The 26,093-nt window shown below is 35.0% G+C and overlaps 1 protein-coding gene across 2 annotated transcripts in view; it reads left to right on the forward strand.

Annotated features, from left to right (window-relative positions):
• Window positions 1-26,093, forward strand: part of PGAP1 (post-GPI attachment to proteins inositol deacylase 1) — a 78,526-nt gene that overhangs the window by 26,410 nt on the left and 26,023 nt on the right. For both annotated transcript variants that reach the window (XM_032860176.1, XM_032860177.1), the window contains exons 6-13: window positions 810-862; window positions 1,706-1,772; window positions 5,573-5,678; window positions 6,944-6,999; window positions 8,560-8,643; window positions 12,319-12,365; window positions 12,963-13,014; window positions 17,406-17,483. In XM_032860176.1, the coding sequence (XP_032716067.1) occupies window positions 810-862; window positions 1,706-1,772; window positions 5,573-5,678; window positions 6,944-6,999; window positions 8,560-8,643; window positions 12,319-12,365; window positions 12,963-13,014; window positions 17,406-17,483 (543 nt within the window). The remainder of the gene's footprint in view (window positions 1-809; window positions 863-1,705; window positions 1,773-5,572; window positions 5,679-6,943; window positions 7,000-8,559; window positions 8,644-12,318; window positions 12,366-12,962; window positions 13,015-17,405; window positions 17,484-26,093) is intronic.

The raw sequence follows: 26,093 nt of genomic DNA on the forward strand, positions 1-26,093 counted from the left end.
TTCATTAGCTAGTATGAAAAGAAGTCTCTAATTCTTGAAGGGGGTTGTGCCATTGTTAGGAAGCCTTCTTCAAATAGTTTTATTTTTTGAGCCTTTTGGTGTCTAGTACTATATATCCTAATCTAGGATTTTTTTCAGAATAAGTAACCCTGCACCATACTTGTGTGTCTGATTTGGGGGCACCTGGGTGGCTCAGTCTTTTAAGCATCTGACTTTTGATTTCGGTTCAGGTCATGATCTCAGGGTTGTGAGATCCCGCCCTGTGTTAGGCTCTGGTTTGAGGTTGGGGCCTGCTTAAGATTCTCTCTCTCCCTCTCTTAAAGAAAAAAAAAAAAAAGTCTGATTTGATAGCTTTGGAATTGTGATCAGGCATATTTATTTTGAAAAAGCTCCCTGGGGCTGGGTATTTCTCAGGCACACCTGATTAAGAAGTATCATCTTGGAATTTATCAAAGGGTAGTCTAGTCAAAACTAAAATTACTAAAATAATTGTGACAAACTCAGCCTCTTAATAGATTAATAAAGAGTTAGATATTAAAGTCTAGTAAGGAATCTGTAGATGCTTTGGTAATTTTTAAGGGGTAATTTAAGCTTAACTGAGCAGTAATGATACTGATTTTATATAGGAGCTGCCTTAATATTTTTGGATCACCTTTCTAAGAATGCATCATTTAAATATGTCTATGCATCATAAAATAGTGAAACTAATGTTACATGTTTCTAAATATTAGCTTATGAGAATTTTAAAACTTTGGGAGCATAAAAAATGGAGTTTTCTTAAGTTGGATTTTCTTTTCTTATCCTTTTAGAGCTCAGCAGTGCCTAAGACCTGGGTTTCAACAGACCACCTTTCCATTGTATGGTAAGTTAATATGTAATAGGGTTATTTTGGTGGTTTATGGTGTCCTTTTTTCCTATCAGTGCATTGATTGGTTTGTTAGCTTTGTTAGCACTTTATCCGTAAGTAACAAAGATTTGGAAGAAAGATTGACTTAAAGGCTTAGAACTTTAACTTTGGTTTTTGTCTCAATTTGACCAACGTTCCCTTGATGACTTATAAAATCATCTCTTGAAGAACTACTAGCACGAATCGCAGATACAGCTAGTCAAATAGCAAAATTTTAGAGTTTGTCATAGTTGGGCAGAATCAAAAATACTTGTAATAGGATCTTCAGAGCTCTTGACCAGTCACCAAACTCAGGGACTTGATTAATATAGCATTTACTATTCTAGAACATGAAAAACCAAGTAGGAGTTAGATTCACCTTAATATAAATAGATTAAATAAGGGTTAAGAAATACATAGACCCTAGTATCTTATGACTATATGTTTTGGCTTTAAAAAAATTCTTTTTTTCACTTTCCTCTGGCTGTTCAATCAGTGTCTGCAAGAAGCACAAGTTTAGGCATAGAAAGAAGGGGCAGACAGTTGTCTGTAACTGGGGTGGACAAAGACTTAGGGAGAACAGAAGGACCATGATAGTTCATTGTCAGACGTTGTCAAGCGGAAGATTTAATTTGCTTTATTTTTTATATGGTTCAACTTTAAGATATATGCTTAATTATAATGATTCCTTAAATACTTCTAGAGTTTAGAGCCAGCAGACTCAGATATTCCATTGAGTAATAGAATTGTGCATGTTTGTATCAAAAGTATATTTTTAAATAAAGTTTCATTATAACATTATAACATTTTATTCTTTAGGTGTAAACAATTGCAATTGACTACAATTCGAGCATTCTTTGATCTTATTGATGCTGATACTAAACAAGTATGTATTTTTAAGTTAAAAATAACTTCAGTAGGAGTGCCTGGGTGACTCAGTGGGTTAAGCCTCTGCCTTCGGCTCAGGTCATGATCCCAGGGTCCTGGGATCAAGCCAGGCATCAGGCTCTCTGCTCAGCAGGGAGCCTGCTTCCCTCCCCCTCTATGCCTGCCTACTTGTGATCTCTCTCTCTCTCTGTGAAATAAATAAATAAAATCTTAAAAAAAAATTACTTCAGTAAAGTAAAAGCTTTTGTTACAGTAGGAGTGGATTTAAATTTTTTTTAACTTCCACAAAAGTAGAAGCCTTAATATGTTATATCAACTGTAATTAGTTTCAAAATAGAAATATATTTTTATCTGATAATACTTTGATCACTATTAATAATTAATAGAATGCAATGAAAATGAGAAAGTAAAAAGATGCTTTAAATCTTCCCCCAATTCTTCCCCTTTAGTTGTTTAAAATTTGATATATATCCTTTTAACTTAAGGAAGATATTTACTACAAGCTGTTTTATCCTTTTTTTGTAATATGTTGTAAACTTCATGATGTATCATAATATACATTTTTGCTTAAAATTTAAAAAAATTTTTTTTTAATTTAAAAAATTTTTAAATTTTAAAATTAAAAAAAATTTTTTTTAAGAAAAGCATCTTTATCTTTCTGGTAGGACCAAAATGTCTTCATTAATTAACTAACCCAAGCTCTCCAGAACTTAAATTATGTACCTTCAGTAGTTAATTGTTTTTTGTAATGAGATTTCACTTATAAACTTTATAAACCAGTGATTTTCCAAATTCAATTAATAGGACACCTGGAAATCCTAGTGCCATTAATAAACATCGTATTACTCTTTCATGTCTGCCAGCGGATATTTAGTAATCAGCAAAATTCAGGGAATTTTATCCATGAACTTAAATTTTTTTCTGTGATTTGGGAACAGGTTGCTATTTTTCATGTTAGGCAGCCTTTTTTTTTTAAACTCAGGTCACCTTGTAGTTCTTCACTGTTTCATAGAACACGTTTTGAGAACTGTGGCTATGGTTTATCCTTTTGGAGAAAAGATTCCTTGTGTATTAGGTAATTTTCTTCATTATGGAAAAGTATTTGGCTCAGATATTTTTGGATTCTTCCCCATGAAGACTCCAATTTTTGGGGAGATTAGTATGTGTGACCTCTTTCTCATTAGATCTCTAGGTATTGCTTTCCTTATTGTGTCTTAGAGCTTAGAAAAGCCTTTTATAAGACTTTTCACTCTTGGAAGTGGGATAGTGCTTTTGTTTTTTTCCTTAACCCTTCAGAAAGCTGCGGAACTACTGTTAGAATCATAGATACTTTCCTCTCTCCTGAAGAATACAATAAAAGAGAGACCCCCCCCACACACCAAAAAGAGAGAGACCCAAACTATTATGTTTTGCCACATTTTAAGCCACAAGATGCCATATTTAGGTTAGTATATTTATTAAAGTAAATCAGCTTTATAGAGTTAACACTGTGATGTGGTCATGGAATGCAAACATTTTTTAGTTTTTCAACTTTGTTTTAGTTATGAGTCTTCCCTATGGCCAATGTTCTTTTACTCAGTTTGAGAGAGTGCAGCTAGGCATAACAGAATCAATTAAAATTATAAGATTTGTGTTTGGAATGACATTTGGTAGGCTTAGGGAAAAAACCCATTTCAGCCCATGAAAAACAGTAGTATCGGGATGCCCGGGTGGCTCAGCGGGTTAAGCCGCTGCCTTCGGCTCGGGTCATGATCCCAGAGTCCTAGGATCGAGTCCCACATCGGGCTCCTTGCTTGGCGGGGAGCCTGCTTCTCTCTCCACCTCTGCCTGCCTCTCTGCCTACTTGTGCACACTCTCTCTCTCTCTGACAAATAAATAAATAAAATCTTAAAAAAAAAAACAAAACAAACAGTAGCATCACAGACAGGTATAGTCTTTAAAAATTGTGCAGAAAGCCAATTTTTTGTATTGAGGTGTAATTGACACATTACATAAAACTAATTTTAATAAATCTTGTTTTCCATTAAAACCTGTGATGAGAAAATTATTAATACTAGTGTGTAATAAAATATAATTCTGGATAGATAAGTAATTTACTGACACATTTTAAGTGACAACTGAGAAATTTTTGGTAACTAATATTGTTAGGAATCAAAATACAAAACTGAGTTCTGTTTCACAAACTCACTATGTATAATCAACTAGACTAAATATTAGACAATAAAAAGTTAGTCTATGATTGCTATCCCTCAAGAAGATATTAGGAAGAGAAGCAAACATATATACAGGGAAATTGTAACTCCACGTAATTAGTCCCAAACATGTGGTACAAAGGAATCAGAATTAGAGAATAATTTCTGATGGTTATCAGCATAAAAGACTTAGCTGAAAAACTTATGAGTGGATGGATTTCCTAGAGAGTGAGTAAGGATGGAAGAGTCCCAAGTTAACTAAATTTTGGCAAAAAAAGACCTTTTACTTTTAATTGATTGTGAACAGATGTGGCTACTTTAAAAAAAAAGAACTAGTTTTGTATTAGATTGAGTTGATTGAAATATTGTGTTGGTATCAATGAAGATAAAATTTCTATTGCCTTCTACTATAGTTACATGGTATCTAAGGAACTATATTCTGTTTTGTATGTTGTATTATAAGGAGGACGTTAACAAACTTGAGTTTATCCAGGGAAGGCAGTCAGGGTGATGAAGAGTTTGAAACAGTTCTGTGAACAACAGTTGATATGTTTGAAGTTTAATCTATAAAGAAATGTTTTATTGGATGGGGGTTGTAACAGTCTTCAATTTCTTGAAGGGCTGGCCCCTAACTTAATAGATCAAAGTAACGGGGAGTCAGATACTTGCCCTAAATATGGCAGAGCTTTCTCCTCAAAGGAGTTGTTAAAATTGGAATGTATTATCTTTCACAGTAGCAAGTTAGAAATAAATGTTCAAGCAAATGCTGGGTGACTTCCTAAAGAATTAAAAAGATTTACTAGACCTGGGTCCTCACTGTCATTTCTTTGTCATTCTCTCATTATGTTGTTGAGAAAATCACTTACCTGCAGGGCCTCCTCCGTGCTTAAACTAGAGAGTTGAATAGTGGTAGATTTTGAATGGGTTTTAGACCCGAGGACTTTTTTTTATTTCTTTAAGGGAGGAACTGGTATAAAGTTGCAGACATTTATTGTGTTAGGATATTTTAAAACAGACAACAAAAAATCCTATTGTCTGCTCTCATTTTCATTTCATGAAAGAAAGGATATTTAGACACAATGAGAATAAGTAAGACAGGGTAAAGCAAAGTGGTTTCCAAGGAAGTACAATTGGCAATTCATATTTTCTCTAATGACCAGTTAATTCTTTGCTGTGGGATTGGCATGGGTCTGAGTTTGGAAAGTAGTGTGTTGGAGTTGCTAGACTGGAGGACCTCGTAAGTTCTCATCTGACTCTATACACCTTTGTATGTTTTATTCTTAACTGTTACTTAAGAGGTACTAGTCTGGGCTCTGGAGCCAGACTGCCTGAGTCCTGGCCCAGATTGTTAGTAGGAGTATGACCTTGGGCAAGTTCCTTAATTTCTCTGTGCTTTAGTTTCTTGGCAAAAATACAAATAAAAGGGTTATTATCTCTTAGAGCTCTTGTGATGGTTAAATGAGTTAATAACATATTCAGTACTTAGAAGAGTGCCTGGCCCAGAGTAAGTAACTGTTGTCTCTTACTATGTTATTACTTGATGCAAAGTTTCATTGAACTATCATAATGGATACTAAAAGATACAAAAATGTATCATTCTTTCTAGATAACTCAAAATCCCAAGAAGAAATTGTCAGTCTTGAAACACCACTTTATAAGACACCCATCAAAACACTTTGAGGAAAATCCAGCAATAATTTCTGACTTAACAGGTTGGTGGTAATAACATGTTTTTATTTTAAATCGAGTTTTATTTTTAGGTAAATTTATTAGCAAAGTCTTTGCAACTGTGGTACTTAGCTACTATAATTTTATTATGTTTTATTAATTTCTCTGTGGTGGTTTCTTTTTTTTTTAATTTTTATTTATTTTTTTTAACTTCTTTTCAGTGTTCTAGAATTCATTGTTTATGCACCACACCCAGTGCTCCATGCAATACGTTCCCTCCATAATACCCACCACCAGGCTCACCCAACCTCCCACCCCTCTCCCCTCCAAAACCTTCAGATTGTTTCTCAGAGTCCACACTCTCACATGGTTTGTCTCCCCCTCCAATTTCCCCCAACTCCCTTCTCCTCTCCATCCCTCCGTGTCCTCCGTGTTATTTCTTATGCTTCTGTGGTGGTTTCTTAGGTTCTTGATTAAGGAAGAGAAAAAGGAGAGAAACAGTTTTATAAGATGTTGCTGATAAAAATTTTGTTCTGAAAATAACCTGACAAGTACAAAGTTTTAAAATTAGAGTTAATTGTTGCTATTTCCTGACAGTCACATAAAATACTATAATTATTTGTGACTAAAGTTTTCAGTATCAGTCATTTTTCAGTCTTCTTTTGGTTTAATAGCATATCATTCGCTGTTAATATAATAGCTGTTATATTCAGTTCGGAAAATAATTTCTTTTTTATTGATACTTCCTTTGAGGAAAGGCACCAAATAAATTTAAAATTCTTTACTTGGGGAGTGCCTGGGTGGCTCAGTCGTTAAACGTGTGCCTTCGGCGCAGGTCACCATCCCAGGGTCCTGGGTTTGAGCCCCACATTGGGCTCCCTGCTTGGTGGGAAGCTTGCTTCTCCTTCTCCCATTCTTTCTGCTTGTGTTCCCTCTCTTGTTGTGTTTCTCTCTGTCAAATAAATAAAATCTTAATAAAAAAGCTTTACTTTTTTTTTAAGTATGTGACTGCTAGCAGTGATAAGCAAAGACAACATCTTAGTAGGTTTCTTATTTTTTCTTTTTTTTTAAATTTAATTTTATTTTTTCAGTGTTCCAAGATTCATTGTTTATGTAACACACCCAGTGTTCCATGTAATATGTGCCCTTTGTGATACCCACTACCAGGCTCTTATTTTAAAATAGCCATTGTTCAGGAAATCACGTCTTTTTCAAATCCTTTTGTAATTGAGAAGTATTTCATGAGCATTCAATAAAAGGAATAGTTTAATATTTAAAAAACAAGCCAAATTCATTTCCTTTATCTTAGGTACATCTATGTGGGTTCCAGTGAAAGTATCCAAATGGACCTATGTGGCTTATAATGTAAGTATACCATCAATAGAGTAAAAAAATTTTTTTTTCAAAAACATTTTGGTATTTATCTTTAAAAAAATTAAAGAGTTTTGGGGAACCTGGGTGGCTCAGCTGGTTGAACATCTGACTTTTGATCTCAACTCAGGTCTTAATCTCAGGGTCGTGAGCTCAAGCCCTGCATTGGGCTCCTCGCTGGGCATGGAGCCTACTTAAAAAATAATAATAATAAAAAATACATAAGTAAAAGTTAAAGACTCTTTTAAAAAGATATTTATATATATTTTTCCATATTAAAACAATGATAATTCCTTAGTATCTAGTTAATGTTCAATTTTCCAGTTTTATCATAACTTAAATTTTTTCTTTCTCACTTTTAAATGAGAATACACATAATATCCACATACTGTCATTTGTTGATATGTCTCTTATTGCTCTTTTAATCTCTCATACTTCCTCTACCCCTTTTCTTTCCTTGAAGCTTATTTGTTGAAAAAACAAGTCATTTGTCCTATAGAGTCGCATACAGTTTTGACTTTGCTGATTGCATTCCTTCAGTACCATTTAGTATATTCCTTTGTCTGCTCTTTTCCTGTAACTTAGTACTTGGATCAGATTCATTTGCTTAATCAGATTCAGTTTTTGTTCTGGCTAGACTGTCTCTTTTTTTGTGATGTTAACAGCTGTTGATGAAGTCTGCCTAGAGTCATTAATTCATTTAGGGGATGCAAAAATATTGGTGCTCTAATTCAGTTATTTTTTTATTAACTGAAACATTATTGGGATATTTCGTATCTACCAAATTTATCAAAAGTGGAACATAGCAGGAAAGGAGAAAATTAAAATTGCTTGGGTCTTTGGATTTTGTATTTACTGGTTTTCAGTAATAGCGAGTTGGCTCACAAACCTCCTCCACTGGTGATCATAAATAGTTTGGGGTTTTTTTTTTCCTAGTATTATTATGAACTCATCTTTTAAACATGTTTCTATCTAAAATATTAAAATTCTTCTGTCTTTGACCAGTGGAAGTCATTTCAAGTTAGGCTCCTGAATCCTTTTGGTAAAGCTACTCTTTAGTTGTCTTTCTTTGATAGTTTCTTCACTACCTAATATGAGAAGATGTTTAAGCTCATTTTGTACATTTCCTGCCCCAGACCTTGAATCAGCTTTTTCTCTAAGGAGTTCTTTCTGTTATTTAGGAAATGGTGTCTAAAAATCATAATTTGGACACTAGAGATGTTTATGACTAGTGGGTTAGCATTTCTAGGCCTTTTCGGTGGACAGAGCTAAGAAATGTATTTTATGTTGATCATTAGGCCAAAACTCAAACCTAAACAAAAACATGCCTTTATACTGCTATTTCTAAGACATACTCAGGACCGCAGGGTCCCTGATATCCCTGACTTAGATCTGTATCTTCTTCCCACTCCTAGAATATTGGAGAATACCTCAACAACACCAAGAATGATAACATTAGAATAATTTCTGCTTTATCTGTATATTTAAATGATGAAATTATCTACTCTTAATGGTTTTATTATGTTTTCCCTCTTTTTTTTTTTTCTTTTTTAGGAATCTGATAAGATATATTTTACATTTCCTCTTGCAAATCATAGAAAAATCTACACTCATGTCTATTGTCAGAGCACCATGCTGGTAAGATAATTGGTACATTTTATGTAAATCTAAAAGTCTATTTTTAAGATTCAACTAATAACTAAGATCTCTTCTTTAGCTATGAACTATTATTAAATCTAATAAGTTGAAAAATAATTGTCTAAAACAGTTTTGATTGAAAAGTATTAATCAAAATATTTCTATAACTGATAATTTACTTCTAAATTATACTTTCGGCTCTAGTTCAGGTCTTTCACCCTGTTTTTCTACCTTACTTACAATCTTTAGGATGAAGGAATTCAGTTCAAATATCCTTATTTCTTTTTAATGAATACCTACTATCAGGTATTGTCAAAAAAATGTGTCAATGTGTCACATGCTATAGCATGCCTTTGTTATATTTGGAATTTTTTTTTTACTTTTATTTTTTAATAATTTAATTATTTGTCAGCATTTCTTACTCTCAGGAACTTGTTTCTTCATTTAGGTTCTTTTCCCTCTTCCTGGATTTTTTTTTTTTTTCCCGTTTCTTCACTTTGTATTTGTGTTTTTCATAATTTCTTTCTTCTTCTCCCTTTTGTTGGGTTATTTGTATTCTTTAGAACTAGAACCTGTCACTTAGTTGGTAGATATCTGCCATTTGATATATAGTAAAGTCTTTAGAAATGCTAGACAGGCATTGTGGGCTAGATGCTAATGAATACTAATTTTAGTAGGATGACCGAAGTTTCGCATCTCTCACAGAGACTAGCATCTCTCTGCCTAAAATCTGGATGGGCAGTTTATCTCAAGAGAATCTGGCCCTTAGACTGTTGGCTTAAAATATCCAAACTCACTTAATACTAAATTCCAAATCAGAATGTCAGTATTACAGTGAGAAAAATCCTTGCCAAAGTTCAGATTCTCCATTTGGCTTATTGGGGGATCCCTTTTCTGTAATTAAGGTCCATAGGTATTAATAGCAGAAAGTTATGTGGTGAGTTTTAAAAATCTTTTCAATTTGTATTACAGAAGTTTTCAATCATATAAAAATAGAATATAATAATTAAAGCTCACATAACTATCACATAGCTTTAACAGTTATCAACACTGCCATTTTTATTTATCCCTTTTTCACTTTTTTTGACTGAAAGATTTTTAAAGCAAATTCTAGGCATTTTATCATTTCGTCCTTAAATACTTAAGTATACTTTCTAGCAGATAAGGATTGTGCATGTTAACTATATCATTATTTCATCCAACAAAATTAATTATTAATTCCTTAATATCATGTGATATCCAATCCATGTTCAGTTGCCCTCTGTTCAGTTAAATTCTCTGAGTTAGTTTATGTGAATCAGAATCCAGAAAGTATACACGTTATATTTGATTCATGGATCCCGAGTTTCTTTTATAACAGCCCCCTCTCTTTTCCTCCATGCCATTTATTTGTTCAAGCAAGTGGGTTATATGCTCTACAGAATTTCCCACATTTTGGGTTTCGGTGACTATTCTCATGGTATCTTTTTAAAAAAAGATTTATGTATTAGAATGCATGCAAGATGGGGAGAGAGAGAGCATGGGGGTGAGGGGCAGAGGGAGAGGGAGATGCAGACTCTCCAGTGGGCAGGGATCCTAATAGGGCTCGATCCCAGGACCCCAGGTTCATGACCTGAGCCAAAGGCAGACACTTAACCTACTGAGCCACCAGATGCCCCTCTTGTGGTATCTTTTAACATGTATTTCTATCCCTTATGTTTTCTATAAACTGGTTGTTAGATTTAGAATCTTGATTAATTTTTTTAACTAAATTAATTGCCACTAATTTTTTTGACACAAGAATGTTTTATAAGTAGAACTGTTTACTTAACCAGAGATACACAGTATCTGGTTGTTCCACTTTAGAGACCTAAAGACTTAGCAGTAGACTCAGGTGGTGGTAGCATGATCTATCCTATATAAAGTTGCTATCAGATTTTCACCTATTAGGGACATCATTTTTTACTGTAGATAGATTTCTCTTTAGATCTATTATATAAATTTTTATGACCAAGTAGCATTTTCTTTTCTGTATACTTTAAGAATCAGTTGGCAATTCTTGAGTGACTTTTTCTAAGATTTTCAGTACTTTTTTTTTTTTAAAGATTTTATTTATTTATTTGACAGAGAGAGCGATCACAAGTAGGCAGAGCAGCAGGCAGAGAGAGAGGGGAAGCAGGCTCCCTGCTGAGCAGAGAGCCTGATGCGTGGCTCAATCCCAGGACCCTGAGACCATGACCTGAGCCAAAGGCAGAGGCTTAACCCACTGAGCCGCCCAGGTGCCCCTTCAGTACTATTTTTATAATTAGTTAGAGATGCTTGCTAGATGACCTGAAATTGTTCTTTTGACACCTTACAGATTATATCAACATGGTGTTTTAGGGTGGGCTTGAATAATATTTTTTCAATTTTTTGATGAATAAGTCAGAATTCCCTATACTTGGAAGTATAAATAGTATAAAATATTGACACCTTTCATATTAAAGGCTGTCCTTGAAGACTTCCTCCCTTATGCAAAACCCATTACAAAAGTGGGGTGGAACTTGAGAGCTCACTAGATTTTCCTTGTCTAAGCTATGCACATCTTTTCTTTTGCCTTGCTTTATAATGTCACATTATTCTGGGAAACACAGTTAACTGATATAGAAGTCATACAAGTATTTTGCCAGCAATAAAGAACAGACAAATTCCACATTATTTTTCGTTTATTTCCTTTCAGCTTTCTTCTCTGTATTCTTGGAAAATGTCTTCAAGTTGTATTTAACATTCATGAGGGCAGAGACCATGTCTGCCTCATTCATCATTTTTTTCCTTGAAGGCTTGGCATAATTACATGGCTCTAGAATAGACTTTATAAATATTAGTTGGATAAAAGGATTGATTTTTTTTTCATTATCTTCTCTGTTTAATAAGGAAAGTTTTATGTAGCTAATATGAGCAGTGTTTCTTACCTTCTTATATCTTGGTGTAAGGTTTTAGTAGTTGGATCTTCAGATCTTGGAATATCACTCTTACTTCTTCCTTAAAAGTTGCAGTGAAGGTCTTTGGTCATACTGCTCTTAAATGACTGAATATAGATACGTAATATTGTTAAAATACCACTACCATCTCTGCGGCATTCCCGTGGTACCCTGATAAAGTAATAACTAGCTTTTGTCTTGAGCCCTTGCAGTTGTGCTCCAGTCCAAACACATTCTCAGTTATGTAGAAGTTTTGCCTGATAATCAAATGAGAACTCAAATTATAAACGTTAAGATATACTTAGATTAATTGCTATTTTTAATTGACTCTGGATTTTTTTTTCTGTTTGTATAAAAGTTGACTACTAGGTGTTCATCTTCTATATTTACTTAAAATTTAGTCACTTTACTATGTAACTACCTAATTAAAGCATGAACATTGCTGAACTCTGTAGGCATTGGTTCAGAAATTAAAATACCTTACCCAGTATGCTATGGAGAGGTCACTCTTTCTCTTATTTCTGCTCTACGTTACTTGCTTTACCTATCTATGCTGACATTAGACTTTTTTACCTATATGACTTTTGAGAACAGCTTGCAAATGTTTCTAAATAATGCTATTTTATGTTTCCATCATGCCCACTAACCCTATCATATAACAGTAAAATGTTAAGCTGCCTATTTTGCGTAATTATTTTCTATAATATTTAGTGTGCTTTGTGTTATTAATCAACAGGATACAAATAGTTGGATTTTTGGCTGCATAAACAGCACTTCTATGTGGTAAGTCTTTTGAACCTAAGGGCCTCAATTGTTCATTTTTCTCAATATGAATAATACAAATCATACTTATTAAAGATTTATTTATTTTAGAGAGAGAGAGAGAAAGAGGGAAGCAGGGGTAATGGGGAGGGGCAAAGGGAGAAGGAGAGGGAGAGAATCTCAAACAGACTCCTTGCTGAGCGCAGAGCCTGATATGGGGCTCGATCCCATGACCCTGAGATCATGACCTGAACCAAAATCAAGAGCCTGAGCCACTCAGGCACTCCTAAATCACACTTTTTAGAAAGCTTCATACATTCTTAAGTTCATTTTGCTGCTACATTACATTATAATAGCATTGATTTTGAATGAAAAATAAAGGAAATTAATATATCAGTAGTTATTTGCAAACATTGAAATGGTTTCTAGGAAAAACAATTTTTTTTTTATCCAAAAGGACTGTATGGATAAGAGTATTGGATTAAACTTACTGGACTTTGTCATTAGAACTTTCTCTGATAGGTCTGTAGGTGGTTACTTTTTCCTCTGAAGCTTAGTTATAATTTATAATGTTTTAATACATTTGTCCTTTAATTAAATTTCATATTCACTTTTAAGCCGGCACGGGATTGATTTATCATGGAAAGCTGAACTGCTGCCAACAATCAAGGTAAATTATGGCTTTAGAATTCTAATATTCAGGGGAAAAAATAATAAGAAATTCTTGTCTATAAGTATTTTAAAATATGGTCTTTTGTTAATTCATTTATGTATTAAATGAACTTGAGATTTACTAACATAAAGTTTAAAAATATTTTCTCTGGAAATACATTTTAATGGAGAATAACATGCAGTGTTTTTCTTTAACGTGCAGAGATAACTAAGTTAACAGTCCTCTAAATAAAATTTAATCTGTATATTATAACATCATACCAAGAGCTAGATAAGTTTTTTAAAATTTATTTTGAGGGTATGTTTGGAATGATCTGTCTTAAAATAGAAGGGTAGTAGTTTGAGTTTGGGGGAGAGGACCTACAGTAGGAAAGCGAGCCTCTCAGAAAGAAGCAAAGTAATTTTCTGGATCTATTTCAACATCACTTTGTGGTCAGATACTTGGATAACTCTACTTTATCCTGTACTCCATGGGATTTATTTAATAATTGTTCGTGATTTCCTTAAGTAACTCTGATAGGTCAGTGGGTCTTTTTATAAAACATTAATATCATTGAGAAAATAAATCAGTTCTAAAATTTGAGGAAAATACATGTTCTGATTTCCAAGTTGTATTTATTATAACTCATAATCTTATACCAGGAGTGATAATTTTCAGTCTCCAAATATTTTTTCATGATGAATACTGGTCTCATAAACTTGAAAGTGAAGCCAGTCTGGTTGGTCTCAGTCATCTTCCAGTCCAGTTCAGTTATTTGTTATTTATCTGTATAGTCAACTCTGTACTATACTCACAGAGAGGAATGATGATATAATGAATAATTGCAAGTTACTTCACACTAGATTCTGGAGTGGTTGCAGTTACATTTTCTGTCACCTCAGTCATCCTTATTTTGTGTATATTCATTCATTTTGTATTCAAGAGATAAACATTGTGGGAAAGTGATTAGGTTCATATGAGCATTTTTAATGTCTGTCACTGATTCTATCCTAGCCTTTTAGGCAGGAGCAAAACAAACAAAAGTAGTACGATATACTTAATGATAATCATTCATAAATCTTTCCTTAAATTTCAATTTCGATAGTATATCCTATCCAATCTATAAGAGTTAGGAAGAAATAAATGATTAAAATCCCGATAGAATGCTACTTTGCTCCTATTTTAAAAAGTTACCTCTTAAATAATAAAATCCTTATGTATATTTTTAATCTCAAAGATTCAGCAGTGTATTAAACTAGTTCTAGACCCTGTGTTATTTCTTCTAAATGTAAGAAACACCTGTCAGAACAGCAGAACAAACTGTTCCAGCTGCTTATACTTTTGTTTTTCCAAGATTTTATTTATTTCAGACAGAGAGAGTCTTAAGCAGGTTCCCAGCTAAGTAGGGAGCCTGATACAGGTCTCGATCTCATGACCCTGCGATTATGACCTAGTCAAAACCAAGAGTCTGATGTGCAGATCATGACCTGAGCCAAAATCAAAAGTTGGACACTAAACTGACTGAGCCACCCCGGCACCCAGCTGCTGCTTGGTTTTTTGTTTTGTTTTGTTTTGTTTTTTTAAGATTTTACTTATTTATTTGACAGAGATCACAAGTAGGCAGAGAGGCAGACAGAGAGAGAGGAAGGGACGCACGCTCCCTTCTGAGCAGAGAGCAATCCCAGGACCCTGGAATCCTGACCCAAGCCAAAGGCAGAGGCTTTAACCCATTGAGCCACCCAGGCGCCCTGCTGCTTGCTTTTTATAATGAATGCTGAAAGAGGTTGCCAGATAGCATTAAAAGCCTACTGAAATTTAGAGGGGGGAAGAGGGGAGAAAGAGGTTTAGAAAATAAGGATTACAATATTCTGCAATCTTAGGTATTCATAGTGGAAGAGGATCATAATTAATAAACATAAATAAATTTCTCCATTTTAATCAAAATTATATGTGTTAGCCACTTCTAAAAAGGACACAAAGTTATTTTGAAATCAAGTTGAAGAGAAAGAAAAGATTGAAGTGAGAAGATTTTATGAATTTTATTCATATTCATAACAATGCAACAAAGTAGTGTCAGGTGACACTCATATCACTCTTAGCATTGTTGTTGACTGAACTGTTAATAAGTAGAAGACTCCAGCAAAGCACCTGTAAATTCAGTTTTTAAATACCAATCATATGGAATTTTTCTGTCATGGGTACTGTGAAGAAGTTTCTGAAAACAAAAAGGACAACAAGCCAGGAATTTGGTAAGCCAAAATGGATTTATTGTTGAAAACAAAAATTTATAAAGAAAACTAACTGAAAAAAAAAAAAAACTGATATGAGAAAACTACCTTGTTGCCATTTTGTCTTAATCATTTTAGTACCATAGTTTTGCTCTGTGCATCAAAACCTGGTGTTTGATTTCCTGTGTGTGTTGTTTCATCATTAAGGGCATTTTACCCTTAAAACACTGAAAAATTTCCAAACTTCATATTAATCTTACCTGTCAATCTAACAAGTTCACGTATATGATTATATTGTCAAGTTCCTACAGACATTATAACCTTATAGGAACTTTATAAGGAAATTTTTTTTGACACTGTTAACCTTTTTAAAGTATTCTGATCCTAACAAAAAAATTCTTGAGGAAAAAAAAGTATTTTTGAGAATAAATAACAAAGGCTAGTAGAGTGGATAGCCACACAGAGTAACCAAGGTTCTTTCTAATTATCTTTCATAGTGTCTACCGTCTGTTCGTTGGTTTCAGTTGCCTGTCAGTGTCATTTGTGAGGCCCTTTTAAGGCCTTTTAATTTACATTAGAATGGATTAAGTCTGTTGCTGAGGGTTTGGCAAGTAAGTTGAGGTGAAGCCTCCTAGGTTAGAAAACACTCCCGGTGGATCTGGTCAGGTTGTCAGCCACTAGCTTGTGTTTCTTCAGCTTCAGCACCTCTGTTCACCTTGCCCACACAGGTGTTCCTGAAGAACACTGGAGAAAGTTAACTGTCTGCAGAAATTCCTTTTTTTTTTTTTTTTTAAGATTTTTATTTATTTATTTGACAGAGAGAGACACACAGGGAGAGAGGGAACACAAGCAGAGGGAATGGGAGAGGGAGAAGCAGACTCCCGGTGAATCAGGAAGACCAGCGTGGGGCTCGTTCCCAGGACCCTGGGATCATGACCTGAGCTGAAGGCAGACGCTTAACGACTGAGCCACCCAGAAGCGCTGCATAAATTTCTTAATACATACAAATTGTTACCACATACAACTACTGCCACCCCCATGTCTACTTCCAGAAAAAAAAAACAACCCTGGATTTAAAAACTGTATTTGGTGCTGTACCATCTCATTAAATAGACCAGTCTCTTCTCTACTTATTCCTCAAAATACAGACAATGGGATCTGTTCTTAATTTTAAAGATAGATTTTTATTTTTTATTTATTTTTTTTAAAGATTTTATTTATTCATTTGACACAGAGAGAGAGATCACAAGTAGGCAGAGAGGCAGGCAGAGAGAGGGAGGGACGCAGGTTCCCCACTGAGCAGAGAGCCGATGTGGGGCTCGATCCCAGGACCCTGAGATCATGACCTGAGCTGAAGGCAGAGGCTTAACCCACTGAGCCACCCAGGTGCCCCTATTTTTTATTTTTACTTTTATTTTTTTAAGATTTTATTTATTTATTTGACAGAGATCACAAGTAGGCAGAGAGGCAGGCTCCCAAGGAGCCTGATGCGGGGCTTGATCCCAGGACCCTGGGATCATGACCTGAGCTGAAGGCAGAGGCTTTAACCCACTGAGCCACCCAGGCGCCCCAAAGATAGATTTTTATTTGATAAGGTGCGTTACTAGTTTTATTGTGTCTTCATGTCATTTACTGAGTAAGTTCCATGGGATGATAATCATATATATCATTAGACAGCAACTCTTTACTGCTTCAGCTAGATCAGAATCATTTGAGATTAAGTTGCAACTCTCCATTATTTTTAGCATTCATTCATTCATCATCTATTGAATGCTCTTTGTTGTATGCTAGCTACCAAAATAATTTATAGAAATCATATTGTAATGTTGTAAAAAGCAAATGGACAAATCATAAAAGGTATCAAATCTGGAAATAATTATGTAAAATAATTATATGTAGTATTAAATGTCATTTGTTTTACATGAAGGGATACAGTTCAATGAATATTTTTGGCAGTCCATATTTACAAAATGTTAGGAATTTGAGTTTAGGATTATTGATCTGAAAATGTAAACATGGGTATTTTTATGAGGTACTGAATATAACGTGTGAAATCAGTGTTTTTTATAACCAATTAATTAAGAAATAAGTATTTAATTTCTTTGAACATGTTTTAAGTTCTGTATACCGTTAGAAATAAAATCAGCTTTTTATGTCCTTTTTTCTTTTTTTTTTTTTTAGTCTGTGATGTTAAGACTTCAAGACTATCCATCTTTGTCTCATCTTGTTGTTTATGTACCATCTATTCATGGAAGTAAGGTAACAAATGGATTAAGGTTGTTATCAGAATGTTTAGTGGATACTCATGCTAAATTTTTGTTATTTTTTGATGAATTCTTTGACATAATGCTTATCTAAAACAATGACCAGTTTGGTGAAGACTGTTAAATCATTAAGATCATCTACTCTAACTTGAACTAAGCAGAATAAACCCAAGCCTCTGTGTTCAAAGTGGGAACATACTTATGTATTAATCTTACAAAATTATTGAGTACCCTTTTATGTGCAAGACTCTGTGCCAGGAATTATAGGAGGCAAACAAATGAGGAGGACATGAATCCTATTCTCAAAAAACTACATATTGTTAGGTAGGGGGGAGAAGCATTTGGAAGCAGAGGAAAGAGTGAGAATAAAAGAGTACCCCAAAATATACTACAAATCAGAATATAGCAAATAAATGAAAGGTTTAAGAAGAGAAGATATCTTCTTAATTGTTTCTTTTTTTTTTTTTCTGAACCTCTTTTTATCCCCTCCCCCCCGCCATGATTTGGAATCTCTTCTGATTTGGTTAAAGCGTATTTTCCTGGGGTCTTTGCCACCCTTTTAGTATTTTAGTTGCTCCTTCATATACTCTTATCTGGACAAAATGACAAGGCGGAAAAATTCACCACAAGAAAAAGAACAAGAGGCAGTACTGAAGGCTAGGGACCTAATCAATACAGACATTGGTAATATGTCAGATCTAGAATTCAGAATGACGATTCTCAAGGTTCTAGCCGGGCTCGAAAAAGGCATGGAAGATATTAGAGAAACCCTCTCGGGAGATATAAAAGCCCTTTCTGGAGAAATAAAAGAACTAAAATCTAACCAAGTTGAAATTTAAAAAGCTATTAATGAGGTGCAATCAAAACTGGAGGCTCTCACTGCTAGGATAAATGAGGCAGAAGAAAGAATTAGTGATATAGAAGACCAAATGACAGAGAAAAACGAAGCTGAGCAAAAGAGGGACAAACAGCTACTGGACCACAAGGGCAGAATTTGAGAGATAAGTGACACCATAAGACGAAACAACATTAGAATAATTGGGATTCCAGAAGAAGAAGAAGGAGGGGAGCAGAAGGTATATTGGAGAGAATTTCCCTAATATGGCAAAGGGAACAAGCATCAAAATCCAGGAGGTTCAGAGAACCCCCCTCAAAATCAACAAGAATAGGTCCACACCCCATCACCTAATAGTAAAATTTATAAGTCTTAGAGACAAAGAGAAAATCCTGAAAGCAGCCCGGGAAAAGAAGTCTGTAACATACAATGGTAAAAATATTAGATTGGCAGCAGACTTATCTACAGAGACCTGGCAGGCCAGAAAGAACTGGCATGATATATTCAGAGCACTAAACGAGAAAAACATGCAGCCAACAATACTATATCCAGCTAGGCTATCATTGAAAATAGAAGGAGAGATTAAAAGCTTCCAGGACAAACAAAAACTGAAAGAATTTGCAAACACCAAACCAGCTCTACAGGAAATATTGAAAGGGGTCCTCTAAGCAAAGAGAGAGCCTAAAAGTAGTAGATCAGAAAGGAACAGAGACAATATACAATAACACTCATCTTACAGGCAATACAATGGCACTAAATTCATAGCTCTCAATAGTTACCGTGAATGTTAATGGTCTAAATGCCCCAATCAAAAGACACAGGGTATCAAAATGGATAAAAAAACAAAACCCCTCTATATGTTGCCAACAAGAAACTCATTTTAGACCGGAAGACACCTCCAGATTTAAAGTGAGGGGGTGGAAAAGAATTTACCATGCTAATTGACATCAGAAGAAAGCAAGGGTGACAATCCTAATATCAGATCAATTAGATTTTAAGCCAAAGACTATAATAAGAGATGAGGAAGGACACTATATCATACTCAAAGGATCTGTCCAACAAGAAGATCTAACAGTTTTAAATATCTATGCCCCTAACATGGGAGCAGCCAACTATATAAACCAATTAATAACAAAATCAAAGAAACACACCAACAATAATACAATAATAGTAGGGGACTTTAACACTCCCCTCACTGAAATGGACAGATCATCCAAGCAAAAGATCAACAAGGAAATAAAGGCCTTAAATGACACACTGGACCAGATGAATATCACAAATATATTCAGAATATTCTATCCCAAACCAACAGAATACACATTCTTCTCTAGTGCACATGGAACATTCTCCAGAATAGATCACATCCTCGGTCCTAAATCAGGTCTCAACCGGTATCAAAAGATTGGGATCATTCCCTGCATATTTTCAGACCACAATGCTCTGAAGCTAGAACTCAATCACACGAGGAAATTTGGAAAGAACCCAAATACATGGAGACTAAACAGCATCCTTTTAAAGAAAGAATGAGTCAACCAGGAAATTAAAGAAGAATTGAAAAAATTCATGGAAACAAATGAAAATGAAAACACAACGGTTCAAAATCTGTGGGACACAGCAGAGGCAGTCCTGAGAGGAAAATATATAAAGGTACAAGCCTTTCTCAAGAAACAAGAAAGGTCTCAAGTACACAACCTAACCCTACACCTAAAGGAGCTGGAGAAAGAACAAGGAAGAAAACCTAAACCCAGCAGGAGAAGATAAATCCTAAAGATCAGAGCAGAAATCAATGAAATAGAAACCAAAAAAACAATAGAGCAAATGAACGAAACTAGGGTCTGGTTCTTTGAAAGAATTAATAAGATTGATAAACCACTGGCCAGACTTATCAAAAAGAAAAGAGAAAGGACCCAAATAAATAAAATCATGAATGAAAGAGGAGAGATCACAACTAACACCAAAGAAATACAAACAATTATAAGAACATACTATGAGCAACTCTACGCCAACAAATTTGACAATCTGGAAGAAATGGATGCATTCCTAGAGATATAAACTACCACAACTGAAGCAGGAAGAAACAGAAAACCCGAACAGACCCATAACCAGTAAGGAGATTGAAACAGTCATCAAAAATCTCCAAACAAAAGCCCAGGGCCAGACGGCTTACCAGGGGAATTCTACCAAACATTTAAAGAAGAACTAATTCCTATTCTCCTGAAACTGTTCCAAAAAATAGAAATGGAAGGAAAACTTCCAAACTCATTTTATGAGGCCAGCATCACCTTGATCCCAAAACCAGACAAGGATCCCATCAAAAAAGAGAACTACAGACCAATATCCTTAATGAACACAGATGCGAAAATTCTCACCAAAATACTAGCCAGTATGATTCAACAGTACATTAAAAGGATTATTCACCACGACCAAGTGGGATTTATTCCAGGGCTGCAAGGTTGGTTCAACATCCGCAAATCAATCAGTGTGATACAACACATTAATGAAAGAAAGAACAAGAACTATATGATACTCTCAATAGATGCTGAAAAAGCATTTGACAAAGTACAGCATCCCTTCCTGATCAAAACTCTTCAAAGTGTAGGGATAGAGGGCACATACCTCAATATTATCAAAGCCATCTATGAAAAACCCACCGCAAATATCATTCTCAATGGAGAAAAACTGAAAGCTTTTCTGTTAAGTTCAGGAACACGGCAGGGATGTCCATTATCATCACTGCTATTCAACATAGTACTAGAAGTCCTAGCCTCAGCAATCAGACAACAAAAGGAAATTAAAGGCATCCAAATCGGCAAAGAAGTCAAACTATCACTCTTCGCAGATGATATGATACTATATGTGGAAAACCCAAAAGACCACTCCAAAACTGCTAGAACTTGTACAGGAATTCAGTAAAGTGTCAGGATATAAAATCAATGCACAGAAATCAGTTGCATTTCTCTACACCAACAACAAGACAGAAGAAGGAGAAATTAAGGAGTCAATCCCATTTACGATGGTACCCCAAACCATAAGATACCTAGGAATAAACCTAACCAAAGAGGCTAAGAATCTATACTCAGAAAACTATAAAGTACTCATGAAAGAAATTGAGGAAGACACAAAGAAATGGAAAAATGTTCCATGCTCCTGGATTGGAAGAACAAATATTGTGAAAATGTCTATGCTACCTAAAGGAATCTACACATTTAATGCAATTCCTATCAAAGTACCATCCATTTTTTTCAAAGAAATGGAACAAATAATCCTAAAATTTATATAGAACCAGAAAAGACCGCAAATAGCCAAAGGAATATTGAAAAAGAAAGCCAAAGTTGGTGGCATCACAATCCCGGACTTCAAGCTCTATTACAAAGCTGTCATCATCAAGACAGCATGGTACTGGCACAAAAACAGACACATAGATCAATGGAACAGAATAGAGTCCAGAAATAGACCCTCAACTCTATGGTCAACTAATCTTCGACAAAGCAGGAAAGAATGTCCAATGGAAAAAAGACAGCCTCTTCAATAAATGGTGTTCAGACAATTGGACAGCCACATGCAGAAAAATAAAATTGGATCATTTCCTTACACCACACACAAAAATGGACTCAAAATGGATGAAGGACCTCAGTGTGAGAAAGGAATCCATCAAAATCCTCAAGGAGAACACAGGCAGCAACCTCTTCGACCTCAGCCGCAGCAACATCTTCCTAGAAACATCGCCAAAGGCAAGGGAAGCAAGGGCAAAAATGAACTATTAGGATTTTATCAAGATCAAAAGCTTTTGCACAGCAAAGGAAACAGTTAACAAAACCAAAAGACAACTGACAGAATGGGAGAAGATATTTGCAAACAACATATCAGATAAAGGGCTAGTGTCCAAAATCTATAAAGAACTTAGCAAACTCAACACCCAAAGAACAAATAATCCAATCAAGAAATGGGCAGAAGACATGAACAGACATTTCTGCAAAGAAGACATCCAGATGGCCGACAGACACATGAAAACGTGCTCCCATATCACTGGGCATCAGGGAAATACAAATCAAAACCATAATGAGATATCACCTCACACCAGTCAGAATGGCTAAAATTAACAAGTCAGGAAATGACAGATGCTGGCGAGGATGTAGAGAAAGGGGAACCCTCCTACACTGTCGGTGGGAATGCACGCTGGTGCAACCACTCTGGAAAACAGCATGGAGGTTCCTCAAAATGTTGAAAATAGAACTACCCTATGACCCAGCAATTGCACTACTGGGTATTTACCCAAAAGATACAAATGTAGTGATCCGAAGGGGCACGTGCATCCGAATGTTTATAGCAGCAATGTCTACAATAGCCAAACTATTGAAAGAACCTGGATGTCCATCCACAGATGAGTGGATAAAGAAGATGTGGTATATATACACAATGGAATACTATGCAGCCATCAAAAGAAATGAAATCTTGCCATTTGCGATGACGTGGATGGAACCAGAGGGTATCATGCTTAGCGAAATAAGTCAATTGGAGAAAGACAACTATCATATGATCTCCCTGATATGAGGAAGTGAAGATGCAACATGGGGGTGTTAAGGGGGTAGGAGAAGAATAAATGAAACAAGGTGGCATTGGGAGGGAGACAAACCATAAGTGACTCTTAATCTCACAAAACAAACTGAGGGTTGCTGGGGGGTTGTTGAGAGAGGGAGGTGGGGTTATGGACATTGGGAGGGTATGTGCTATGGTGAGTGCTGTGAAGTGTGTAAACTTGGTGATTCACAGACCTGTACCCCTGGGCATAAAAATATATTATAGATTTATAAAAAATAAAAAAATAAAAGAAGGGAAGATATCTCTGAATGGTGGTATGAGGAAAGGCTTTATTTGAGGTGATATTTTAAATTTCCTTAAAGGATAGTTAAAGTTTTATGCATAGCATAAACATTGTATACCTGTGCTGTCCAATATGGGACCTACTGGCACATGTGGCTATTTAAATGTAAAGCAATTAAAACTAATAAAATTCAGCTCCTTAGTTATATTAGCTACATTCCAGGTGGTCATTAGTAAGAACACTACAGGAAGTTACAATGTCCAGCACTGCTGGGACAAAGACACCATGAGATCCAAGGATGGACGTGTGAAAGTGTGAGATATGTATGGAAACAGTGAATAAGTAAATAGAAATTTTGAAAAGATGGCCACCATGGGAAGGATAATAGTGGAAGAAAAGTCTGGGAAAGTAGTTCATGGCCATACCCTCAAGGACCTCGATTAGAAGATTTAGGACTTCATAGAATTCAGGAGTTAGTTGGCAGCTGTAAGATTTTCACTGTAGTAGAAGTGGGATCAGAGCCATTTTGGAAGATGAATCTGTTTATGGTGTGCATGGACTAGAAGCAGACGAGCTGCTGAATAAGGGGTTATGAGGGCTTGAAGTAGGGAAGTGGGAGTAGAAATAAAAGGTTGTTGATTTTTGAGAGAAGTTGTGGGAGAGGGAAGCAAGAAGACAGGTGAAAACCTTCTACTTCCCTTTCCACATTTTACCTAACCAACTTATCTTTCAGTATCTATCCTAAGTGTTCCTGTTCTCCTTTTCATGACTCAACCAGATAACTTCTTACTTCCATGACACTTTGTTTATAACTTCTTGGAGGAATTATGCTGAATTATAATTTGTTTATCTCTCTATTACCATAACCATATTGTGAATTCTTTGGGATTAAGACCAGATAGATTTTATTCTACTGTGCATCCTCATCCTTTAGCAACTCACTACCATATAAGTGCTCAAAAAAATAGTTCTTTAATGAGAAAATTGTCGAGATTTGAGGGCAAAATCATTAGGAAAATTTTAAAGACATAGGAAAAAGGGGATGTAGTTGGGAGTTAACGCAAAGACTAAATCTTACAAATACCTTATAATGAATACATTGTTTTGTTTTGCTTAGATCAAGTGAAAGGTAATTGAGCATCTTCAATTCTAAAAGCTCTCTTTAGGGGTTTTTCTGTCAGGTAAGTTGGTTTTGAATGAATTTAAACATCTTTCCCAAACCTGGAAAGGCCCTGTCTCGTTATTCCAAGAAACTAACGAGCCTTTCACAAATAGCCAACCTTAGCAGCCGAATGAATATTTAATATGTCTTGATGTTCTTTGGAAAGTAATACTTGCTGACTCTACTGTTGCATACCCAGTCTCACAAGGATGTTAATTTAGGCCTTTTATAATTTCTACATATCTGTTATAATATATGTAGAATGGTTTCTCAGGATACACATATTTAAATAGATAGCTTGAAAATTTTTTGCAGTCAACTCATAATATAGTTTTCAAAATGCAAATATGAAATTACTTGCATTTTTTGATGACAGAAAACAAAATAATTCCATTAGAAGGAGACAGAGCCTCAAATTCTTTTCTTGGGTATGGGTTTATTCCGTAAAGGGAGTAGCCAAATTTTTGAAGCAATAATAAAAATTGTATTATTTTAAATACTTATACAAAGCAATTTAAAATTGATTCTCTGTCTCAGGCAATGTCTCACCCAAAAGTGCTTTGTAAAAATATAATGAATAGTCTTGTTCAGTAGATGATTGTTCTAACTTTGTAACAGCTGTTTTCTATAAGGAAAATGTCTGATGATATTGTTGGCCTTTTAAGTATAGAAGGGGGGATAAAAGCAAATCCCCTTAACAAGTTTTTCCTTTTATTCCTAATATGTGTACTGTAGTCAGATAGCATTTTCCCACATCTTTTTTTGACTTTCAGAAACAAAAAATCCACCCAAGAGGCAAACACAATAACAATTGCTTCAAGCACAATCCAAGGTATACTTATTGGAAAAACCTAGGATAAACCTCATCGGCTTTCTGCTTCCTCTAGACAGCAGTGTACCTGCTAGCTGCATTTGGCAACACATTAATTGGTTCTTCAGCTCCTATAGGTCAAAGCAATTTGGTTTCCTTATGGAGATGATTCTGATGAAACCATTCTTTTTTTTTAATTTTTTTTTTTTAAGATTTTATTTATTTATTTGACAGAGAGAGATCACAAGTAGGCAGAGAGGCAGGCAGAGAGAGAGGAGGAAGCAGGCTCCCTGCCAAGCAGAGAACCCGATGCGGGACTCGATCCCAGGACCCTGAGATCATGACCTGAGCCGAAGGCAAGAGGCTTAACCCTCTGAGCCACCCAGGCGCCCTAGTTTTACTTTTTTTAAGATAGTATTTTTTCACACTTCGTACATAGTAAACCTTTTTTCCATTTATTCTAATCACTGTTTGGCTTGAAATAATCTTATACAAATAACTTTAGCCATCTGTAGATAAATGGCAGTATGTCCATCTCCAAGTCTTTTGTAGTTTAGAGTGTTGGAGATACATAACTAATATGGGATTTTTAAAAATTAAAATTTAAAATCATATTTCTTTTTTACTATGAAAATATTGATTTTTATCTAAATCTCTAATTAATCTTGAGTTAACCTTGATTCTTAATGCTTTGACCCATCCTTTAAAGTCCTTCTTCTATAACCATCTGAAATTAACTGGAAGGAAACTGGACTGTACATCAGCTGTTGTAAAAATGATCCTCTAATAATTTATTAAGTTAAGCTTGTTCATCAAATTTTCTTAGCTTAATATCTCTCCTTGAGTAATTATTCCCATCTAAGTATAGCTAGAGTGAGAATGTGATAGGTAATAACTTCTCCAAAGCTGGTTTATTTATAGATTTTTATTTTCCACTCAAACATCAAGTGAAGGTATTTTACTATACATGTAATT

Source organism: Lontra canadensis, unplaced genomic scaffold (assembly GCF_010015895.1).
Source record: "Lontra canadensis isolate GAN:19392208 unplaced genomic scaffold, GSC_riverotter_1.0 scaffold18, whole genome shotgun sequence".
Taxonomy (NCBI): domain Eukaryota; kingdom Metazoa; phylum Chordata; class Mammalia; order Carnivora; family Mustelidae; genus Lontra; species Lontra canadensis.